At 38.7% G+C, this 23468-nt stretch overlaps 1 protein-coding gene across 2 annotated transcripts in view; it reads right to left on the reverse strand.

Moving 5' to 3' along the window:
- The window catches only part of STAT4 (signal transducer and activator of transcription 4), a 93934-nt gene extending 73652 nt beyond the window's left edge, over positions 1–20282 (reverse strand). For both annotated transcript variants that reach the window (XM_087435509.1, XM_004426742.2), the window contains exons 1-3: positions 20158–20282; positions 17541–17669; positions 16032–16176 (exon numbers count right to left, since the gene is read on the reverse strand). In XM_087435509.1, coding sequence (XP_087291635.1) covers positions 16032–16176; positions 17541–17668 — 273 coding nt within the window. In that variant the 5' untranslated portion in view covers position 17669; positions 20158–20282. The remainder of the gene's footprint in view (positions 1–16031; positions 16177–17540; positions 17670–20157) is intronic.
- Positions 20283–23468: the final 3186 nt, after the last annotated feature.

Raw genomic sequence — 23468 nt, forward strand, 5'->3', positions numbered from 1 at the left:
GGATGAATAGCCAAGGGATCTAATGTACAGCATGATGGCTATAGTTAATAATACTGTATTGAATGCTGGAAATATGCTAAGAGAGTAGATTTCAGGTGCTCTTATCACACACACAAAAATGGTAACTGTGAGGAGATGATATGTTAATTAGCTTGACTGTAGTAATCATTTCATTATGTACATGTATATCAAATCATCATGCTATACACTTTAAATATATACAATTTAAAATATATATATAAAATATGTAAAATAAAAAAAACTAGATTGCGTTTTTGTATCCCATCTGGCAATCTCTGCTTCAGAGAATAAAAGAAGAGATTACATTTCCAACTTATTTTATAAGGTTAGTATAACATGGATATTAAAATCAGACAAGGACTATAAAAGAAAAGGATATATTTACAAACAGACACAAAATACTGTGTAAAATATTATCAAATCATTCAGCAGTATATAAAAACCAAACAGTTTATCTCAGGAAGGTAACAATGGTCAAATATAAGAAAATTTATATCATACACCTTAAGTATGGATCAAAGGAGATAAGCATATAATTATCTTAATAGATGTAGAAAAATCATTTGGCAAAATGTAATATCCATCAAGATTTCTAAAAATCTCTGTAAACCAGGATTACAAGAGAATTTCCTCAACACCATAAGCCAACAGCAAGCATTATCCTAATAAAACATTTCACCTACTATGACTGCTTCACTTCAATATTATAGCACAACTCCTAACTGATAAGAGAAGAAAAAGAAATGAGAAGCATAAAACTTGGAAAGAAACAACCAAACCTGTCCTTATTTGCAGATGATGATTGTCTAGAGAAAATAAAGGAGAGTCTGAACAAAGTTAGAATCAATAAGAAAGTTCAGGAAGATTTGTATTCAAACATCAGTAGTATTCCTAGGGACCAGCAATAATCACATAGAAAATGTAATGGGAAAAAAGATACCATTCAAAATATCAAAAAAATGTAAAAAAAAAATTCTAGGGATAAATCTAAGGAAATGTACGCTATAACTTTATGGGGAAAGCTTAAAAACAGCACTGAAAAACGTAGTAAAAGACTTGAATAAATGTAATGACATACCATGTTCATTGATGGAAAGACTCATTGTCATAAAGATATCAAGGCTTCTCAAATTAATGTATAAATTTGATTCCAATAAAAATTCCAACAGAAATTTTCATGAAACATAAAATACTGATCCTAAAATTTATATGGAAGAAAAAAGGACAAAAAATAACCCAGAAAATGTTGAAGAACAAAATGAGAAATTTGGCCCTATCAAATATCATGATTTATCATAAACCTATAGCAATTAAGAGTGTGATATTGGTGCAGGTGAATAGACAAATAGATCAATGAAACAGGATAGCAAGACCTAAACACAGACTTGTGCATATAGGAAAAATCGACACATGATGGATATAGGAAAAATTGACACATTACAAATTAGTGAGGATACAATGGATTATTCAATAAATGGTGCTGGAATAATTGTCTATTTATGTAGAAAATAAAACAAAATTATATCCCTAATCTACACACACCCAAAAAAAACCTTATTAAGCCATAAACATGAGGAGTTGCTCAATTTGAACAGTAATCTGAGAAATTCAATGTATGGCAATAATGCTATACCCATTTTACAAGTGTAAGTTGGCAAAAATTAAAGTCTGGAAACAATAAGTATTGATAAGGAGATACTAAAACCAGAATTCTAAACTGCTGGCCGAAAAGTAAATTGATTAAACTGCTTTGGAGAGCCATGTGGTAGTATCTACTAATATAGACAAGCAATTCCCCTTGTAGGTGTACCCTAGAACAGTGTTTTAAAAACTGAAGGTTAGGGCCGGCTCCGTGGCTTAGCGGTTAAGTGCGCGCGCTCCGCTACTGGTGGCCCCGGGTTCGGATCCCGGGCGTGCACCCACACACTGCTTCTCTGGCCATGCTGAGGCCGCGTCCCACATATAGCAAGTAGAAGGATGTGCAGCTATGACATACAACTATCTACTGGGGCTTTGGGGGAAAAATAAATAAATAAAAAAATTATTAAAAAAATAAAAAAATAAAAACTGAAGGCTATGACCCATTAACAGATAATGAAATCAATTTAGTGGGCAATGAACAGAAGGAAGGGGAAGAGGGGGACGATAGAGGAGAGTGAAAAATAACAGAATGTTTCACAGGTTGGAAAGTGTGGTCAATGCTATTGATTTTTAAAAAAATGGATGTTTCATGTTCATGGATTGGAAGAGTCAATATTACTAAAATGTCAACTTTTCCCAAAATGATCTATAGATTCATGCAATTCCAATGAAAATCTCAGCAGGTTTATTTGTGGAAACTGACAAGCTAGTATTAATATTTACAGGAAAATTCAAAGGATCAAGAAAAATGAGGACAATTCCGAAGAAGAACAAAATTTCTAGACTTTTACTACCACATATCAGGACTTATTGCAAATGCATAGTAATTAGGTGAAATGTGGTACTGGTGCAAAGAGAGACAAACAGACTAACATACTAGAGACCCACATAAATACAAGTCACCTGATTCACGACAAAAATGCCACTGCATTGCAATGAAGAAGCGATGCTCATTTAAATAAATGGTTCCGGGTCAATTGCATTTCCATATGAAAAAAGTCTACTTTGACCCTTACCTCATAACAGGCACAAAAATCAATTACATATGAATCATAGTCCTAAATGTGAAAAGTTAAAACAATAAAGGTCTCAGAAGAAACCTAGAAGCATGTTTTTATGATCTAGGGCAAGCTAAGTTTTCTTAAACAGAACACGAAGAGCAATAACAATTAAAAAAAAAAAAGACTGAAAAATTGGACTTCATTAAAATTAAGAACTTTTGTTTATCAAAAGACACTATTTAGAGGAGACTGAAAAGGCAAACCACAGTGTGGGAGAAGATATTTGTAATAGTTGTGTCTGACAAAGGACTCATTCAGAGTAGATAAAGAACCACAAATCAATAAAATAAAGTCAGACAAAACAATTTGAAAATGGGCAAAACAGCAATCACTTAAAAAAGAGGCTATCGAAAGGGCCATCAAACATAAGATCCTCAATGTAATTAATCATTAGAAGAATGCAAATTAAAATTACAATGAGATACCAGTACACAGACACTAAAATGACTAAAATGAAAAAAGACTGACAATAGCATGTGTTGGTAGGGAAACAGAGCGACTGATCTCTCACACGCTTCTGTGTACATTGGTACAGCCACTGTGGAGAGCTGTGTGGCAACATCTCCTAAGTCCAAACATCTAAATACCTATGACCCAATTCTACCCCAGGGAATATACTCAAAAGAAATGAGTGCATATATCTACTAAAAGATACAAACAAGAATGTTTATAACAGTTATATTCATAACTTGCAAAACTGGAAATAGTCTAAGTTTCCATCCACAGAAGAATGAACAAATGAATTGCGGTATATTCATCCAGTGGAACACTAAACTGTAATAAAAAAACAAACTACAGTTACAAACAACAAAATGGATAAACCTGATAATGTAGAGTGAAAAAAGTCTAACCCTAAAAAGCAATTCTGTATAATTTCATTCATATAAAATTCAAAACAGCCAGAACAAATCTGCAGTGATAGGATAGTTATCTTTGTGAGTGGTGTTGATTGGGAGATACATGGAAGAGCTTTTTGGGTACAACAAATATTCTATATCTTGATCTGGTGGTAGTTACATGGATGTACATAAAAAAATAATCCCTCGAGCTGTACAATTAAGATTTGTGTACCTTACTATATGTATATTACGTATAGATAAAAAGGTTTTTTAAAAAGTGATGCACTTTGTCCTGAGTGCATTGTAGTAAAATATGACACAATATGTGACCCCAAGCTACATCTTTTTCAGTTTGACTGTATAACCTCCTCATGAAAGGAGACTGCAGGGAAGAGGGATGGCCAAGGCCCTCCTATGCAATCTCTAAGTGGCTCTCTAACAATCACTTTGTCTTGGCACTGTGTTGTCATGTGTGAAGAACTTCAAAATCTTTTGTACTCTTGGAGTCCAAAGAGTCAGAGCTCTTGACTTAGCTCCTGAGGAGCTGGTATTTGTTCAGAAAGACCACCTCCCCCTTCCCAGGTGAAGGCTGTTCTAAGACATTTGCCTTTAGCTCCCTTTCACTTCAGTCCTGGATCCTCTCCAGAGTTAGCATGTTTTCTCCAGGCTTCCAGATGCTCAGTCTCCTTCCTTCTCCTGAAAAGTGTTCTCAGCACCTCCTGCTTCTGGTCCCATTCAACCTTACCTTCTCTCACATGTGCCATACACTCTCAAAACACTTCTTCCCAAAGCCGATTGCCTTAGAAACTGCTGACTTCTGTCTATGAGAAAATCTTATAATCTAAATTATGCTTATGGACTCTAAACTGCATTTGCAATAATGACATGACATTTGCTCCATTTAGTTAGAGATACTCATTGCATAAGGTAATAGTCACATTTTCAACATGAGCTTAACTCTCCATTTATTAAATGAGACGCTGAGCGCCTGCTACGTGCTAGGCTCTGTGTTAAGCACTGGAGATGCAAAGATGAACATGCCCAAGGAGCTCACAGTCTGTTGGAGGAGACAGGTAAGTATACACACACTTTCCATTAACTTCCTACTGCACTCCACTTAGAATTTATCACACTCATCTTGTTATCTCACTTCCTTCCCTAAATCTGATCTTCATTATCCATCAACATCCATGTAATACGCAGGCTAAAACCCTCAGTCATCTATTTCCCTCACACATCTCCCTCATACATTTCATATCTATCCACTCATTACATGTCAATTCTTATACCAAATTATCTCACAACTCCAGCATTTTTTTCAAGCCCACTGTCACTGCCTAGCTCAACATCCTATTTCCTTTTCCTTGAACTATCGCAATCATGTCCAAACAGGTCTCCATGCCTCCATTTTCACCTCTGCCATGCTATCCTTCATGTTGCCATGAAGTCTCTATCTCTATTTCTGTCTCTATCTCTGTCTCTGTCTCTCCCTCTCCCTCTGCTCTACCTCTTTCTCTAGGTAGCCTTTATATTGTTCAAGGAAAGAAGTAAAAGAACCTAAAGGAGGAGATATGGTGAGTTGATGGTGTGCTGAGCAACAGAGAACCAATGAGATATTAATTTTTTCCAAAATAAATCCCAACAGAGATGAGGTAAGTTATGAAAACCTGATAAGTATGAAAAGCAGCTAGATTTTTAAAAAATGTTTGATATGATACTGCTTCTTTTCTCATTCCCATATCTTTCTACTGAGGCAGAGATCACAGATTATAGGCAAGTTCTTGACTCCATAGAAACACAGAAGAGTTTTTTCATTTTTGGGGCACCAACATAGTTCTTGGCTACCTGAACCACTTTAGCATCTCATTGTGCACTTAGGAGCCCACACAGTAGCTAGGAGTGGGATCACTGTGTTCTCAACCAAAGTAGCCAATCAGAGGATTATGGTAATAGAGTGCTGAAGATCAACCATGTAAGAGTACTTGGCTCTGGATCCTCATTTTTGGAAGGAAGTAGTCAGGAAAGATAGATGTCAACTGAGCAAATCTTTTGTCCCCTCAGGTCATCTCTGGAGAAAGCAGTATAATGAAACCCTGGAGGGTGCCTGGTGACTTGGTGAGAAAACCGCGTTCTTCCCCAAATCTTGAACTTCTCGTTGACGAATTACAATGAATGCCTTTAAAGTGATTTGGACCAATTAAAAGCAGTCATTCAATGCCTATGAACTAAATTTAGTTATCTACTAAGTTTAGATATCTACTTGATCATTAGTCACTCAAATCACAATTTTTAAAACTAAACACAAATTGGTTTCTAATTGACTTGGATTATATTGACTAACTTGTTTACAAGTAGATTTATTTATTTTTGCTCCTATTTTTACACTTTTATTAAACTTACTTTTATAAAAGTATTTTAAGCGGCAAATGTTAAGGTAACAAGTCTTATAAACTATCTTGGTTTTGATTAAGTATCTCTTTGGAAAGTTTCTAGATCACAATGGATTTAGAACAGTGTAGCTCGCTTTCCTATGGGGCTTCATCTCCATGTGATAGGGACAACTAAAATAGGAAACTATTTTGTTAAAAAACTTTTGGCAGAATGACACAATTCTACTTTTAAGGTGAATCTCTGCCCAACTTTTTCTTCACAACCACTATGACACTCCCAGCAAATGAAACCAATGGACAATAGAAGTCAACATATGGCTCTAAATATCTTCGTATCCTCTTTCTCAACTGGTATCTGTGTCTTTCCGCCCACCTTCCCAATGGTGAGGTTAGTTATCACACTAGGCGCTGTAGAAATCTAACTTTCTTCTTGGTCATGGCTGCTCTCTCTGGTGTTGGCAGATCCTCTGAAAGCTTCTGTTATAGTCTGTCAGACCAGCAGATTCACAGGTTTCATCAATATGTCTGCAATTTCCATGACAGCTCCTGGACAGACTGTATGGGCTTTGTGTTTCCCAAAACCAAGAGTTGACTTGACTTTTCATCATATGAATAGTTTAGTTTTTTTTCCCTTTGGTACATTATAGCTAGTTTTTGTGTTGGGGAAGATGAAATTTATCCACTCTCTGGTTCAGTTCTCTAGATTCACATGATTTGAGGAGAAGGAGAATAGGCATTGGAATGAGGAAAGAAAAATCTTTCAGTCTTAGGAGAATTCTCCAATATTCCTTTGCCTACAGCAGATGAGGAGGTGGTCTTCCTAGAGAGAAAACTTGCTCTGGATATGCTTTCAATAAAAACATATATTCATGTCACACTTTGGCTTAAAAATCTTTGCTGGCTCCCCAATGCCGAAGTCCTAACTGCTTAGCATGGCATTCAAGGTCTTCACACAACCACCTTTTAATGCTTAAAGTGCCCAGCTTGTTTGTGGAACAGACACTCTCTTTTCATGTTCACGCTCTTGCTTTTCCCTTTGTACATGATTCTGTTTCTCCCTTCTCCTCTTCAGAGATCCTGAATCATCCTTTTAGAGCTAGCTCAAATGTTCCCAACTCTGCCACTTATGATTGCAGATATCTCTACCATGGGGCTTATCACACTGCATCATAAATATTTACTTGCACTTTTGTCTCCATTCTAGATTGCAAACTCTTTGAAAGTCAGAGTTTTATCTACGCCCTCTTCACCTTGTGTTTTCAGCAATCAGTTGCTGGATGTTAAAAATCCACCTAATGAAACCAATATTCAACCAACAAATATCTATGGAGTAGGTACCCAGGATACTCCAAAGCAAATTATATGAGCCCAACTTTAAGAAATCCAAACTATCATTTGGAATAAAAAAACATGTGTACTATACACAAAGTAATTATTGCCTAAAGAAGTTCCAGATTCTGGCATAAACTTCAAGGAGAATCAGAATTCAGGGAAAGGACAAATCATAATAGACTCAAGCACTAAACTGCTAGAGAAGACTTAGTAAGCAGGGAGAGCAATCCAGGCAGGCTTGGAAAAGATAAAGCCTGGAGGAAGATGCACAAAATGATTCATGAATGAAATTCCAGGTGGGTGGGGCCTTGAGTTGCTCATACTGGATTTCCAGTTGGTGTGATATGCACAGGACAAGGAATTGCAATGCACACCACCTGCCTTCTGTTGGCCATTCCAAATTATGCAGCAAACAAAATCTTGACTACTAATTCATACTTCATCTAAAATAGCACAACATACAGGTCTATGAAATATGGGTGTTGTGAAATTGGCATCAGGTAATTATCTCAGAGGAAAACAGATTTTGGGGGTGTGTGCTGGGGACTTGGGGAAATGACTGTGGAGTGAATGACAAACAGGCTGCTGCCCATGTGCAGCAAAAGGATCTGAAGGATGGAACCCTCCATTCAGTTCCTTTAGAGTTAACGCAAAGTGGCCACACCAGGTTCTTTTAGGTTGTAGGTTGAGTCACCTCTTCGCTCCTCTGTGTGTGTGGGGTACAAGGGGAAGGAAGAGGAGGGAACTGAGAAACTAGCATGAATTAGAGGATAAGATCTGGCAGATTCAGAGCAGCTCAGTAGTTAAAGCAACATTTTCTCCCTTGATATTGCAAAATGTGTTTCTAATCCTCCACCTTGTCATGTTAAAAATCCCCCTTCACCTGATACTCAGAACCAATAGGATTTTTACAGACTGGGCAAGAAGGAACCTATCATTGGCTCAACTTTTGAGGAGCTTGCAGCTCCAACACCGATTTTGTTCAGGCAAACCCAAAGGACCTCTGAGAAAGAGGCCGTGGTGGTGCAGAGAATAGAACATGTGAGGTGTGGGTTACACTTGCACACTCCCCCTCACCCACCGAGTTTAAAATTCTCACTAATAGAGTCTTTATTTAGTCAGTGAAAAATGCTCCGTAGGTGGTAGGATTACTAACCACAGAGTTAACACCAAAACCCTGAACACAGCCTTCTAATTTATGGAGATTTTTTTTCTATTATCAGGTAAGATTGCTGACATCTATCAACCCTTACTTCTCTAACACTAATTTTGAGGAATAGCCATAGAAGTTCCTATAAGTTAAAAACAAAAACATAGGAATGCAAGCTTCATGACTTCCTCCAATTGTATTCCTAGTGCTTAAAATGTGACTGATAACATAAGAAGGACTCCTTAAATATTTGTTGACTAAATAATAAGATTTACTATATGATATTTATAAAAGACTTACTTAGTACAAAGTATGAAAATGGAAGAGATGGATTCATTTGCCTATTAGCAAATGGTAATGAAAAGAAAGCCACACAATAAAATTTCAAGATGAAAACATAGTAAATGGGTCAAAGAGAATATTTTATATTGATTTTTTAAAAGTTTAATTCACTAATATTATCTTGTACCTATGCTCCTCACAACATAGTAACAAATACATAAAACAAAAACTTCTAGAAGTTTATGAGGTGACAAATCCACAGAAATAGAAAAAGACTTCAATATGTTGCTCTCAAAAATCAATAGAATTTCCTAACAGATCTCCCTGATTCCTTCTTGACTAACAACAGTTCATTTAACAGTCAGAGTGAGTTTTTAAAACAGAAATCAGTTCATGTCACACCCCTGCTCAAACCTCTCAACAGCTTCCCATCACACTCAGAAGAAGACTCAGATTCCTTACCAAGGCCCACAAGCTTCTTTATAAGACAGCCCCAGCTCACCCCTTTGATCTCATCTTTTTATTGTTTCCTGTTTTCAATGCATCCTTGTAAAAACTACAGTTTGTCTTATAAGTGCTGAATTTTCTCCATTTAATAGATATTATTTGGATTTTTTTTCTCATATCTTATTTTGTGCTTTCAATTTCTTATGCATTCTATATTCACTTGTTGGGGTGGTACTTTTGAAATTTTACCATGCATGCTTAACATCTGTGTTTAACTTCCTTTAGTAGTTCCTTCCATGAGGGTATCTTTGTGGTAGATTTTCAATTTTGTACGATAATTTAGCTGGGTATAGAATTTTAAGTTGATGGATATTGTTTTTCAGCTTTGTGAAGAAATGATTCTATTCCTCTCTCTTATCACTGTTTTAAATTTGGCTTTCAGTTTATCTCTCATTTCTGTGTAGGTAATACAGTTGGCCTCTGTATCCGTGGGTTTCGTTAAGCTTTGCCATTTTCTATAATGGACTTGAGCATTCACAGATTTTCCTATCTGCAGGGGTTCCTTGAACCAATCCGCTGAGGATACCAAGGGACAACTGTATATCTGTTTTCTTTTGCTGCTTTTAAGATCTTTTCTTTCTCTCTGGTGTCCTGCAGTTTCTTTTTGTTTATCATTCTTGAGACTCATATTTCTAGAATCTAAGACTGTATGACAGCCACCATGTCAGCTCCAACTTACTGTTCTGTTTTACAGTTTAAAAAAATTTTTTGACTATATAAAATTTCCCTTAATTCATGATAAGCTTATCTATGCATTTAAAAGTCTTTTGTATTTCATCTAGCATTTCTACATATTTTAGTGGGACAGTTTTTAAGTTTAGCTAAAAATAGAAGTCAAAACTAGAATTATGGGTTATTTAGATATGAACAATGAGTACTACATATTAAAGTACATAAAAAGTAAACTCTCAAAAATGCATAGAGCTAAATTCATTTGTAAGACAAAAAGAAAGGCTGAAAATAAATGAAGTAAGCAAGCACTTGAACAAAACAGTTAGAAAAAGAACCAAAAATTAAACTGAAAAAATAAGATGGATACACCACCAGATTGCATGATATAGGACCATAACAAGTGTGGGCAAGGATATAGAACCAGAACCCTTACACTATTGGAGAGGATAAACTAGTATAAACATTTTGAAAAACAATTTTGGTATTATCTAGTACAATTAAAGATGTACATACTCCGTGATTCAGCAATTCCACTCTTAGGTATGTATCCTAAAGAATTCCATGCACATGTGCAGAAGGAGCACATGCAAGAATGTTCAAACCAACATTGCTTGAAATAGCAAAGAAATACTAGAAATAACCCAAGTGCCCATCAACAAAAATGGATCAACCGTGATATAGTCACACAATGGAATACTACGTAGCAATGAAAACAAATGAACTACTGCTACACACATCAACATGGATGAATCTCAGGAGTCATGTTGAGTGAAGAAAGCAAGCTGTGAAGAATAAACAAAGTGTGATCCCATTTATGTGAGGTTCGGTAACTTGCAAACCTAGGTACTGCATTGTCTAGGGATGCCAGTATCTGTGGTAAAACTGTAACAAAAAGGAAGAGACTGATAAATGCAAAGTTTACATTAGTGGTTACTCTGGGTGGGGAGAGAGCAGAGTGGAGTTAGAGAGGGGGCACAGGAGGCTTCAAAGATGCTGGTAACTACTGGGTATAAAATGTCAGCAGTAGCCTGCACTGCAGCCTTCTTTCTGCATATATATGTATACATGTCTGGAATGACACTCCAAATATTAATATGTTTATATCTAGGCAGTGGATTTTGGATTGTTTCATATTTTCTTTGCATTTTTTTCTGTATTGCTTCAATTTCTTATTATGAATATGCATCATTTAAATTTTTTTTTAAGTTATTCCATCTGAGAGAGAAAGACAGGAAGGTTGTTATAGACTGAATGTTGGTGTCTCCCCAAATTTATGTGTTGAAATCCTAACCCCTAATGTGATGGTATTAGGAGGTGGAGCCTCCGGGGTGATTAGGTCATAAGGGCAGAGCCCTCTCCAGTGGGATTAGTGTCCTTATGAAAGAGACCCCAGAGAGCTCCCTTCCCCTTCACTATGTGGGGTTACAGTGAAAAGAGAGCCATCTATGACCCAGGAAGCCAAATCAGACACCAAATCTGCCAGCGCCCTGATCTTGGACTTCCCAGACTCCAGAACTGAGGGAAATAGATGTTATTTAAAATCGACTCAGGGGCCGGCCCCGTGGCTTAGCGGTTAAGTGCGTGCGCTCCGCTACTGGCAGCCCGGTTCGGATTCCGGGCACGCACCAATGCACCGCTTCTCTGGCCATGCTGAGGACCCATCCCACATACAGCAACTAGAAGGATGTGCAACTATGACATACAACTATCTACTGGGGCTTTGGGGAAAAAAAAGGAGGAGGAGTGGCAATAGATGTTAGCTCAGAGCCGGTCTTCTTTAGCAAAAAAAAGAGGAGGATTAGCACGGATGTTAGCTCAGGGCTGATCTTCCTCACAAAAAATAAAAAATAAAAAATAAAATAAAATCAACTCAATCAATTGCATTTTTGTTATAGCAGCCCGAACAGACTAAGACACAGAGAGGAAGGTGAATGAAGAAAAGAGGTTTGCAGTAGAAAGTCCAAGAACAGGGATCCAGCAGTCAAGCTCTTATTGGGTTGAAAACACATGCCCACACAAAAATACGCACATGAATGTCAGTATCAACATTATTCATAATTGCCAAAAATGGATAATCAAACTGTACTACATCCACACAAGGGAATATCATTCAGCAATAAAAAGAAATGAGCTACCAAGCTACAAAAATGTATGGAGGAACCTTAAATGCATATTACTAAGTGAAAGAAGCCAATTTGAAAAGTCTACATACTGTATGATGCCAACTATATGACATTCTGGAAAAGGCAAAACTATGGAAACGGTAAAAAAGACCAGTGATTGACAGAAGTTTGCAGGGGAGGGAAGGATGGGTGGACTGGCAGAGCAGAGGAGATTTTTGGGCAGTGAAACTGAAATGGTGGATACATGACACTATGCATCTGTCAAAACCCATAGAATTATACAGAGAGTAAACCCCAAGGCGACGTTGGGCTTTAAGTTAATACTAATGTATCATAGTAGGTTCATCAATTGTCACAAATGTACTACACCAATGCAAGATGTTAATAATAAGGGAAATTGGGGAGAGGCAGGGGGAGACGGAGTATATGGGAACTTTCTGCACTTTCTGCTCAATTTTTCTGTAAACCTAAAACTGCTTTAAAAAATAAAGTCTATGGGTTAAAAAAAAAAAAAAAAGTCCAAAAACAAGGCGAAGCATTCTTGAAACATCTGGGGCAGGTATTTATTTTTAGCAAATCCTAACATAGCCCTTACCATGTGCTTTACAAATTTTTAATGCTCCTAACATCCCTGTGGGGTAGGTACCAGTGTGATTCTGCTCACACTGCTGAGGAAACAGAGCCCAGAGAGAGTAAATATCTTACCCCGGGCTGCACAGCAAATAAGTCACAGAGCCCGGGTTCCACCTGGAGCAGTCCTTGCTCCTGGGCTTGAACCCAAGGCTGCCACCCCTCACAGGGCCCAAGGTGAGCTGGACATCAGTGTTCACTGCTGCCTACCTTGGAGCTTAGCAGTACTCTTGGTTCAGTGGTTTTGTTTAATCTGTCTTTTATCACAAGCCGTTCCAAATTCTTATGAGAAGTAGGTGTAATATGAGTAGTAAATTAAAATATTGAAACTGGAGACCTCAGCTGCTCTGTAAAGAACTAAAATAAAGCTACCTTATATCTGCTTAGTTCCTCCGGTACCATATTGTTTGCTTTTTTTTTTTTTTTTGCTATAATAGTTAAAATAGGTTGTATTTAAAATCCCAGAGGATGAAAATGTTCAAATTAAATAAGCACAGTATCAATAGTCTTTTGATAGGAGGTCTTCTTTTCTTCTTCTTCTTGGGGAAGGGGGATCTTGTTTTATCAAAAAGATTTGTCTTACAAAAAAGTAGTGGGAATATGATAGGTTAAAAAAAAACATAAAATGCAGGTTTGTTTAGGTGTAAAACCATAGTTGACGATGTTCTCTATTGCTATTTCCTACTGTGTTCTGAATTAATACAAATACCCAATAAGTATAGTTTACAAAACAAAGGAAGGAGCAAGTGTTTTTGTCACTTCAAAATATCTTAACCAACCAGTTTTTTGAGTTCCCAGTTTGTAGTAGACCCATGCTGGTTACTGGAGGGAGGAGGGGGGTCAGGCTTTTCCCTTCAGAGAGCTTGAGGCCTCTTAGACACATCCAACACAGCGGAGATGCTGGTTATCTTGAACCAGTGCCCGGTGAGGGATGAGAACAAGGCTGGAGCGTGGGTGAAGGTTTCCTTGCTGCACTGGGCCCTCCACAGGTCCTGCAGGGATGGGTGGGAACTGGACTGGAGGAAGAGGGATGGCAGAGCATTCCTGGCCATGGGACAGTCATGGACAAAGGCTCAGACAAAGGTTCCTTGTTCAGGAACAAGGAGTAGATCTGTTCTTCTGGGGCAGGGAGGTTGAGGAGCTAGGGGCAGTGTGTTGGGAAAGACCTACAGAAGCAAGATGCTGGAGGACCAGTGACATAAGCAGAAGAGCGTGTGCTTGAGCTGAAACGTGACTGGGAGTTACCGCAGGTTCTTGAGCTCCCTCGCAATCTTATCCCCACCCGGAAAAAAGATGGGCTGTACACTTACCCTTGATTATACTGAGAAGATCCTGCTATTTTCCCTATCAACAACAAGAACCATTCATTGAAAGCCTATTTTTTTGCCAGAATAAGAGATCCTCCTTACAATCCCAAAAGGTAAATAATCATCATCCTCATTTACATGAAAAGATATGGGAATTCAGAAAGATTAAGTGACTTGCCCAAGGCCACATTTTGAGAGTCAGAATTTCCAAAGACCATGCATTCCCCATTTTACCCATCTGTGTCCCTCTAGCAAACTGAGGCATAGGACCTTTTCTTCTAGGCCAGGGGTCAGCAAACTTTCCTATAAATGGCCAGATAAATATGCTTGATACACACACACACACATAATACACATACACACATTTTTATTTTAGGCTTTGGGGTCCATTACAGTTTGTCACAACTGCTCAACTGTGCCATTGCAGTGCTAAAGCAGCCATACTCAATACGTAAATGAATGAGCATGGCTATGTTCTGCTAAAATACAGACATTTGAATTTCATATAATTTTCATGTCACAAACTTTTTATTTTTATTTTTTTAAATTTTTATTTATTTATTTTTTCCCCCAAGGCCCCAGTAGATAGTTGTATGTCATAGCTGCACATCCTTCCAGTTGCTGTACGTGGGACGCAGCCTCAGCATGGCCGGAGAAGCGGTGCGTGGGTGCGCGCCCAGGATCCGAACCTGGGCCGCGAGCAGCGGAGCTCGAGGACTTAACCACTAAGCCATGGGGCCGGCCCTCACAAACTTTTTAAATGTATTTTATTTTCATTCTTTTTCAACCACTTAAAAACATAAAAACCATTCTTAATCATGGGCCGTACAAAAAAAGGCAGGGACCACATTTGACTTATGGGTAGCAGAATGCCAACCCCTGTTTGAGGTTTTTTGGTTAGAGCACTAAGCTAATGAAGCCAAGGTTAAATGTCTTATCTCTGTAAGAGACAGTTTGCTTTATGCTGTGAAAAATCCCTTTTTGTTGGCAACAAGCTATTTTCCTATCCCGGCTCAAGTGTATCGCAAATTTGTAGGGGATTACAAGGGCAAAGATGGCCCAGTGCAATCCAAACAATAGGAAAAAAATTAATATATATCTTTCTCACAAATGTTAGTAACTTCAAGAACATTTCCATTATAGTCCAGGCAAAATTTTCTAAAAATGTATTCATTCGTTCTAAGTTCGGGATTCTAAAAATGCCTCACGGAGAAATGGCACGTGTTTTTTTCACCTTATCTAACATGCTGTATAGGCACTCAGTAAATGCTACAGCAGTCCATGTTTAGAGTTTATGGTAGCACCTCTGGGTTTAGCTCAATATTAGCCTGCCCTTAATTCTCTAGATCCCTGTTTCACTCTCTTCATTCATTCACCCCTGTAATCAATGAATATTACACATCTGCCACATGTCCAGCCTTGTGCAGGCATTGGGAAATTAAAACCGAATATACTAAAGTCCTTACCTCAAGTAACCCACAGTTTGGGGGAGAAGACAAACACATAGAAATAACACTAATGTTGAACATACTAAATGCCACGGTCAGATGTGTTGCAGGTGTTGTGAGAACACAGAGAGATGGACTTTGCCTGGGTGAACCTTTGGAATAGGAGGCCAGAGTGCACCAAAGATCGCTTTTGAAGGAGGTGAGATTGGAACCAAATCTGGAAAGGTACATACAACCGTGATGCCTCCATCTACGAATGAGAACAATACTAACTCTAAATCCTTACATAAGAGACAAAGGCAAGGAAGGATGGGGGCATAGCCATGAAACTATTACCTTTTAAATCCCTGTTCCAGCACTGCCAAATTTGATCATAACTAGTCAACAGTCACGTGTAAATCATACATACTCTCCCACTTAGATTGTATTTTAGATTCAAAATTTCACGAAAAACAGACATCAGAAAATGAAATAAAACTGAGCACAAAATTTAAAGTGGTAAAAGATTTCAGATTTTTCCCTCTTAAATCTGGCTTGAAAATAACATAAGGGTGCATATTTGATTTTTTTTTACTGAATTTAAGACTCATAAATCCAAATATTTTGAAAAAGTAGAATGTATTCTCACCTGAAGGACTTTCCTAATTCTTTTTAGATTGTGTATCAAGAGCAGGTTTTTCTCTTTGGAAACTCGACCTAACTGTTCATCCAGTTGTATTAATAAGTTTTGAAGAAGAATCGTTGCCATGGTTTCATTGTTAGAAGCCGCCTCCCTAAAAATCAAAAGTGTTATTACACAGCAGGAAACAACTTAGTAGAAAGTCTATTTTTTTACCATATTAATTTTAAAGTAAGAAATCTATTCCACAGTGAAAAGCATTCAAAGATTTCTAAAAATTAAATTGTACACATGAAAGTATATTCAACATCACTAATCATTAGGGAAAGGCAAATCAAACATGAAATACCATTTCACACCTATTAGGATGGCTATTATCAAAAACACAAATAACAAATGTTGGTGAAGATGTGGAGAAATTGGGACCCTCATGCGTTGCTGGTGGCAATGGAAAATGGTATAACCACTGTGGAAAACAGGATGGAGAGTCCTCAAAATATAAACAGAATTACATACAGCAATTTCACTTCTGGGTATAGATACTCAAAAGATTGAAAGCAGGGACTTGAACAGATATTTGTACACCAAGGTTCATATCAGCTTTATTCACAATAGCCAAAAGGTGGAAACAACTCAAATATTTATTGACGGGTGAATAGATAAACAAAATGTGGTATATACCTACAAAAGAATATCATTTGGCCTTAAAAAAGAAGGAAATTCTGATACATGCTACATGAATGAACCTTGAAAAAAATATAAGTGAAATAAGTCAGTCACAAAAAGGACAAATATTGTCTGATGTATGAAGTACCTAGAGTAGACAAATTCATAGAGACAGAAAATAGAATGGTTGTTGCCAGGGACTAGGGGGGAGAGTGGGAGGGGTTAGCGTTTAATGAGTATATAGTTTCAGTTTGGGAAGATGAAAAAGTTCTAGAGATGTATGGTGGTGATAGTTGCACAACAATGTAACTATACTTAATGCCACTAAGTATAGTTAATTATACTTAATGCCACAGTAAACTGTACACTTACAAATGGTTAAAATGATAAATTTTACGTTATGTGTATTTTATCACAACAAAAAAGTTAGATGACTGTTTAAAGCAAAATTTTTTTAATTGTACAAAGTGAAAAGAGCTTTGTTTGAAATCTGTTGTGTTTGTAAAACATACTGAGAAAAAATATTTATTTACATTGAGTCTGTGTTAGAGAATTGATATAAACAATAGATTGACTTCTTGGCTTTTTAATATTTAGAAAATTCTTAGGCTTTTGGCTTACAAAAAAACAAAGCACTAGAACCATTAAGTTTTCATCTACAGTGGATGAAACCAGAAAGGACCATGATTCTCCTCCTTTGAAGAAGCTTTCCAAATCCTTGAAGAAAATTCTTTCCCTGAAAAGAATGCATCTACGAAGTCAAAAGTGGCCCATTGAATAAATTCACGTGGATACAGCATAAAGCATTTGTGCATCAACCTCTAGGAAAAAAACAGTCTTGTTCAATCTTACCAGTCTTGATTCTCAATCCACTGGGCCAACAGGTGTCGAATTTCCATAGGAAAGTTGTCATCGTAGAATTGATCTACTTGCTCCAAAAATTTGATTTCTAACTGTTGGACTTGATTCCACTGAGACATGCTGTAAAAGAAGAGGTAAAATTAGAGTTTAAAAATAATGTCAATTAATAACTGTGATATGTGTTTTCTTTTTTTTCTCAGATTTCAAAGACAATGTTGTCCGTTAGTTAACTAACTGGAGAAAAATTTCTCTACCTTTATAGTTACCCAATTAAAGAAGACAGAAAAGAGAAAAATGCTTTCAATCCAAAGATAAAGCAATTCTTCTCCGCTATTTCCTAAGTCATCCCTAACGAAGGAAGCAGGATTCTTTCTTTGCCCCTAAACCACCTCCTTCTTTGCTCTAACAGGAACGCCTGTCCCCCCTTCTCCAGAAAGCTTTCACTCCCCCTCAACACCCCTCACCTCACCCCCTTTTGTCTACACGAATTTGTATTTTCAACAGGCTCCTTCCCTACCCCTTGCTCCCTCTACATTATTAGACTTTGAGCAACTTGAAGGCAAATAACATAAACTACCCCTCCTAAGACCTGTGTAAGACTTTATTTGTGAGGAACACCAAATAAAAGCTTCTTTTATATGGAACTGCCCAACGCTTTTTTCTTTATTTCAGATTTGTCTGGCTTCTAGAGTCAGCCTTATATTCCTAGACTTCTAGTCTAATTTGGTCTTAGCTTTATGAGGAGTTTCATGTATGCATTTTCATGGGCTCTAATTCTTTAGTCCAAAATATCTCTGAACCAATAAATACTTCTAGTTCTCTCTGTGATGATCCACTATGGCTGGGCAAAACTTTTCAAGTCTACTTTTAGTCTCTGACGTGTATCTGACAGTGGTTAAACCCTCAGTTACTTAAGGAGGAAGAAACCACACTTGGTAAGTATTTGGCAGCCTGTCATAAAAGAAAAGTATGTGTTTCCCCCACGTAACACCACTCTGGCCAATTTAGAAGCTTTAGACATATTTCCTAATTCAGGGAAATTAATATGACGTCTCCTTGAAGTTACAGTATTTTACTTTTCTCAAAGTCAAAGTTTTGATTGTTTTGCCAGTAATTCTAGATCAAAGAAGAACTTTTACACGATTAATCCCCATACTATTTCAATCTATCTCATAGGCATAAATATCTCATAGGTAAGTAAAGATTTCCTTTTGCCTACAGAACATCGTGATAATAAATTTCATATATTTCATCTGCATACTCCTCAGGTTTCAAATGGAACCATTTTTGGGGTACCTTTTCCCTGATCTAAATGTATAGAAGAGTATTGTCAATGTTTGACTAAAAGAAAGCAACTGGGAAAAGAAAAAATGTTTCATTTTCATATCACTTTATATTTTAGGAAGCCCTTTACACATACAATCCTAGGCATATTGTGAGTGCTCGGTAAGTGCTTGTGAAATGAAGAATAAGCAGCCCTCCTGATGCTCTTGTGAGGCAGGAGGGCAGGTGGATAGTATTACTCTAACTTTAAAAATGAAAAAAAACCTGAGAAACAATCCTGGCAAAATGACTCCTGCCCAAGATGCGCAGCTCCTAAGGGTCGACCCGAGGTCTCCAGACGCCAGGGGCAGCTGTGTTTCCAGACGCTGGGTGTATCTATATTCCACACAAAATTGGAACATGTGTTTCCATGCTGCTATCAGCATTGTCCTGCTATATCCCTATCAATTTATTCTCGTTAATGATGAGAGAACATGAGCTGAAAATAGCATTTCAATTGTAGTTACTACTATGTGTTGTTTAAATCCTTGCCATGATTTGGATGCAAACTTGTTTTCTAACTAAGAGTCAACTGGACTGAACCTATCCTAAAGTTAGATCCCTTCTAGGAGCCCAGTCCACCTTCCAGAGAGCTGAACTCAAGTCTGAAAAAGGGAAGGATCAAGTATATAGTCCTAGGATATTCCTCTCTGTTGCCTCTAGAAATGCCTTTAGACATCCTTCAGCACGCTTCTCTACTTTCACTCTCTAGGGGTTAATTCTCCCATCCCCCCAAAACTATGGAATATTTCTTTTGAAAACTGAGTGCCTGTCTATTCTCTGTGAATGCCCACCGTCTGGGAGCTAATGGTGCCGCGCTGGCTCTGTGACTCGTGGAGCTTGCAAAGGAAATGGCCTGCCCTAAAATATCACTGGTTCTCATCAAAGCCACAATCACTGGCTAGCCTAGCTGCGGGCTTTTTTCTGAAATCCAGGTACGCGAATCTAACGTCAGGCATCACAGCTCAGAGAAGCTAAGAAAGTGAAGAGGGGCTCACTTTCGGCGCTTCGCGAGGACACACCTCCGCGAGCCACAACTGTCCCACCCACCGCTCAGCTCCCCGGGCAGAGCGCCGAGTCTCCGCCGAGAGACCCGCGCCAGGGCGCAGCTCGAATCATGGAGGCGGACGCTTCTTTTTAAAATCGCCCGTCCTCAGACAGGTGAAAATGAAGGAACTGTCAAAGCACCAAGAGAACGGCAAAGCCTCAGCAGCATCCTGCATAAGCATTTCCTGGCCGGCGCCCCGCCGCAGAAGCAACACGAAGATGTGATCTGCCTCCTTACCTGGTTCTCTCAGCCCAGGTCCCAGGCGGCGCTCAAGTCCCAAGTCAGAATCGCCCTTCAGAGTCCCCAGGACAATGCCGCCGACGCCATCGTCAGTAGGGGATTTGCATTTCTCCTCCCACTTGAGCTTTCCTGTGCGTCAGCGTTACAGTCTCGGGGACTTTACTTGGGTCGGTTCCCACCCACTCTCTATTCTAGAAATGCTAAAGAGCAGAAACAGTCAGGCTGAAGTTCCTTTGCAGGGCTCCCTCTCCTCTCATCCCCACCGATCTCCACAGTTGGCGCACGGGGGTCGGGAGGAGGAGCTGGGTGGGGGCTACACACACTCATTCTCTTGAATGGTGTCCCCAGGCATTCTGAGACCCCCTGCACACTTACTTGCCTGGAGCTAAATTCCTGGCTTCCTCCTTTCAGACTCCACTCACCATCGTGAGCCAGCCCCTGGGATGGGAGGGGTGGGTAGCCAGGATGAAAACACCAAACTCATAGACCTCACTGCACTCCAGTTCCAGCAGGGTCCGCTAGCTGGGAGGAGGACAGCTTCACCCAAAAGTTCCTGCCAGCTCCTGTGCAGGCCACCGAAGCCAGTCCTTACTGGCCCCGCGCCCTCCTTCCCTCCCCAGTAGCCCTGTACCTGGTTGCTACCGTATGCTCCTCTCCATTTGTGACATGGGCCTGTTCTAGAATCACAGAGGTGGAGGGAGCCTTGGTGTCATCTTGTTCTAACTCCTCTTTCCTATCTGAAGAGACTGGGGTCCAGAGAGCTGACCAGAGTTACTCAGTGAGGAGCTGCTGACCTGGATAAGGGTCCGGGTGTCTCAGTTCCCTCCTTAGTGGTCTTTTCATTTCATCTCAGAGCTAGATGTTAACCCCCTGACGCACAGCAGGAGTTCCATAAATGTTCAGGAAAATAAAGTCAAAAATAAAGGAAGATAGGAATGACTCAGTCTGCGTATACACGTGCCTAATAAACCACCGTAACAGGCCTGCTTCGGCACTGCCCTGACCAGCCACCCACAGCTACACCCTCAGCACTCTCCTCTCCCAGGTGGCATTATCATCGTGTGCTTACATTCACCACCTCCTCCCTCCCTCGGAAAAATTAAGTCAATCAACCCCAAAGTCACACTCTGGACATCCCTCGAGACTCACTGGTCAGGTTGGCCTGGTCCTAGCTGCTTGCCCACCGGGCACTTTATGCCGCTCTGCTTCCACATGAAGACAGCATCTAATTCAGACTATTCCGTCAGCTACAGGGAGAAGTCCAGTTTTCTTCTGAGGAAGTGGTCGCTGCCTATAGCAAAAAGTCTAAATTCTTGGTCCTCAAAGTTCTGTACAATTTGGTCCCAACATATCCAGGAAACTTCTGTCCCCTACAGGAGCCCATGATCTGACGCAGACCAGTCTCCTCTGCTCCCCGGATGAAACTCTTGTGTGTTAGTATTGATGTTCCCTTCATCTGCATTGATGCTCCCTTCATCAGATATCTTCCTCCCCCAACTTGTCTATTTACTGAAATCCTAAACTTCTCAGGGGAACCTTCACCGATGGCTCCAACCACAGCAACTTTTCCCTGCTCTGAATTCTCATCACACTTCCCGTCCAAACTAGCGCTGTCCAAGAGAAAGAAAATGCAAGCCACGTGTTTAAATTTCCTAGTAGCCACACTAAAAACGGAAAGAGGAACAGGTGAAATAAATTTCAATAGTATAAATAACCCAAGACATACAGAATACTAATGTTTCAGCATATGATCAAAATAATAAGTTGTTAATGCTATGCTTTGCATTCCTTAGTTCATACTAAATCTCTGAAGTCTGGTGTGTATTTGGCACTTTCAAGACATCTCAATTTGAACTAGCCACATTTCAAGTGTTTAATAGCCACATGTGGCTAGTGGCTACTCTGTTGGACAGCACGGATCTAGACCACTCATTTAGAACTTTTCACTTCCTGCCTCGTAGTGTTAGTCACACTGCTTTGACACATCTTTATCATCATTGGAGTCAACTGCTGAGTGTCTGCCATGCAAGCAGAGAGTTTGTTCCCTTCTTCCTTTGAAGAACTTCACCTTGGGACTCCCCCGGTGGTTCTCAAACTGTTTGGTCTCATGACACCTTTATACTCTTAAAAATTGTCGACAAGTCCAAAGAAATTTTATGTGTAATTATTCTGTACTAGATTTTTATTTACTTACTAAAAATTAAATCTGAGAAAAAATTAAAATATTTATTCTTTTAAAATTATAATCCTAAACCCATTATGTGTTAAAATAAACATCTTTTACAAAAAACAAGTATATTTTCCAACACACACACAAAAATAGTGAGAAGAGCGGCATTGATTTACATTTTTGAAAATCTCTTCAATGTCTGGCTTGAGAGAAAGCAGCTGGATTCTTACATCTGCTTCTGCTTTTGATCTGTTGCAAAATATTATTTTGGTTGAAGTATTTGAAGAAAATCTGGATTCACATGGATATGTAATTGGAAAAGGTAAGAGCATTTTCAGATAATGTGGATATCCTTGTTTGATACCACATCGAAACTCAACAAGTGGTAGTTTTTTAAGGGTTGTTTACACTGTGGAATGTGAAACCATATCAGCAAACTTTACACATACTGTTTCCAAATCCATTGGTGTATCTTGTGTTTGAATGAAATTTTTATACACACATGATTTTGTAATATCACACATTGGTCATTTGGAAAATATTAGTCCACTGAATTATGCAGATCTTCCAAATGCTGACATACTTTATCATACATTATGAAAAAAATCACATTAGTTAATATCACCACTGATCTCATTAGACAAGTATGTTCAGTACTGGGGAAGCTGTTAAGTTCATAGTGAGGATACAAGTTTTCCAAGTTCTAATTTTGCTCCAGCTTTATTATTGGAAACAAATATTGCCAATTGTTTTCCTTGAAGTGACAGGCTCACTTTGTTCATTTTCAGGAAAATGTTTTCCAAATACCCAACTCTGAATAATTATAGTTCGTCAGTCATTCTTTCAAGTAAAAATGCTGTTCTGTGAAAAAAGTGGCCAATTTGGTGGGCAACTCAATCACAGAAGTGCTTTTTATTGAGATGTTCATCATACATTAACATGTGCACTGCCCATTTCGTCACACAGAATATTAGGAAAACATGTATTCAAGGTCTAAGATTTAAAAAGATTAATTTTCTTGCTTCATCAAAAACATTCTTAAGTCAAACTGGCCTTTAAAAAATTCGAAGTGTGTGGTGGTGAAGAATACAACGATTACTAAGATAATTTGGCATCACCGCCTTGGCTCTTGCTAAGG

The sequence above is a fragment of the Ceratotherium simum genome, chromosome 9 (genome assembly GCF_057802395.1).
Source record: "Ceratotherium simum simum isolate JZ-2026a chromosome 9, ASM5780239v1, whole genome shotgun sequence".
NCBI lineage: Eukaryota > Metazoa > Chordata > Mammalia > Perissodactyla > Rhinocerotidae > Ceratotherium > Ceratotherium simum.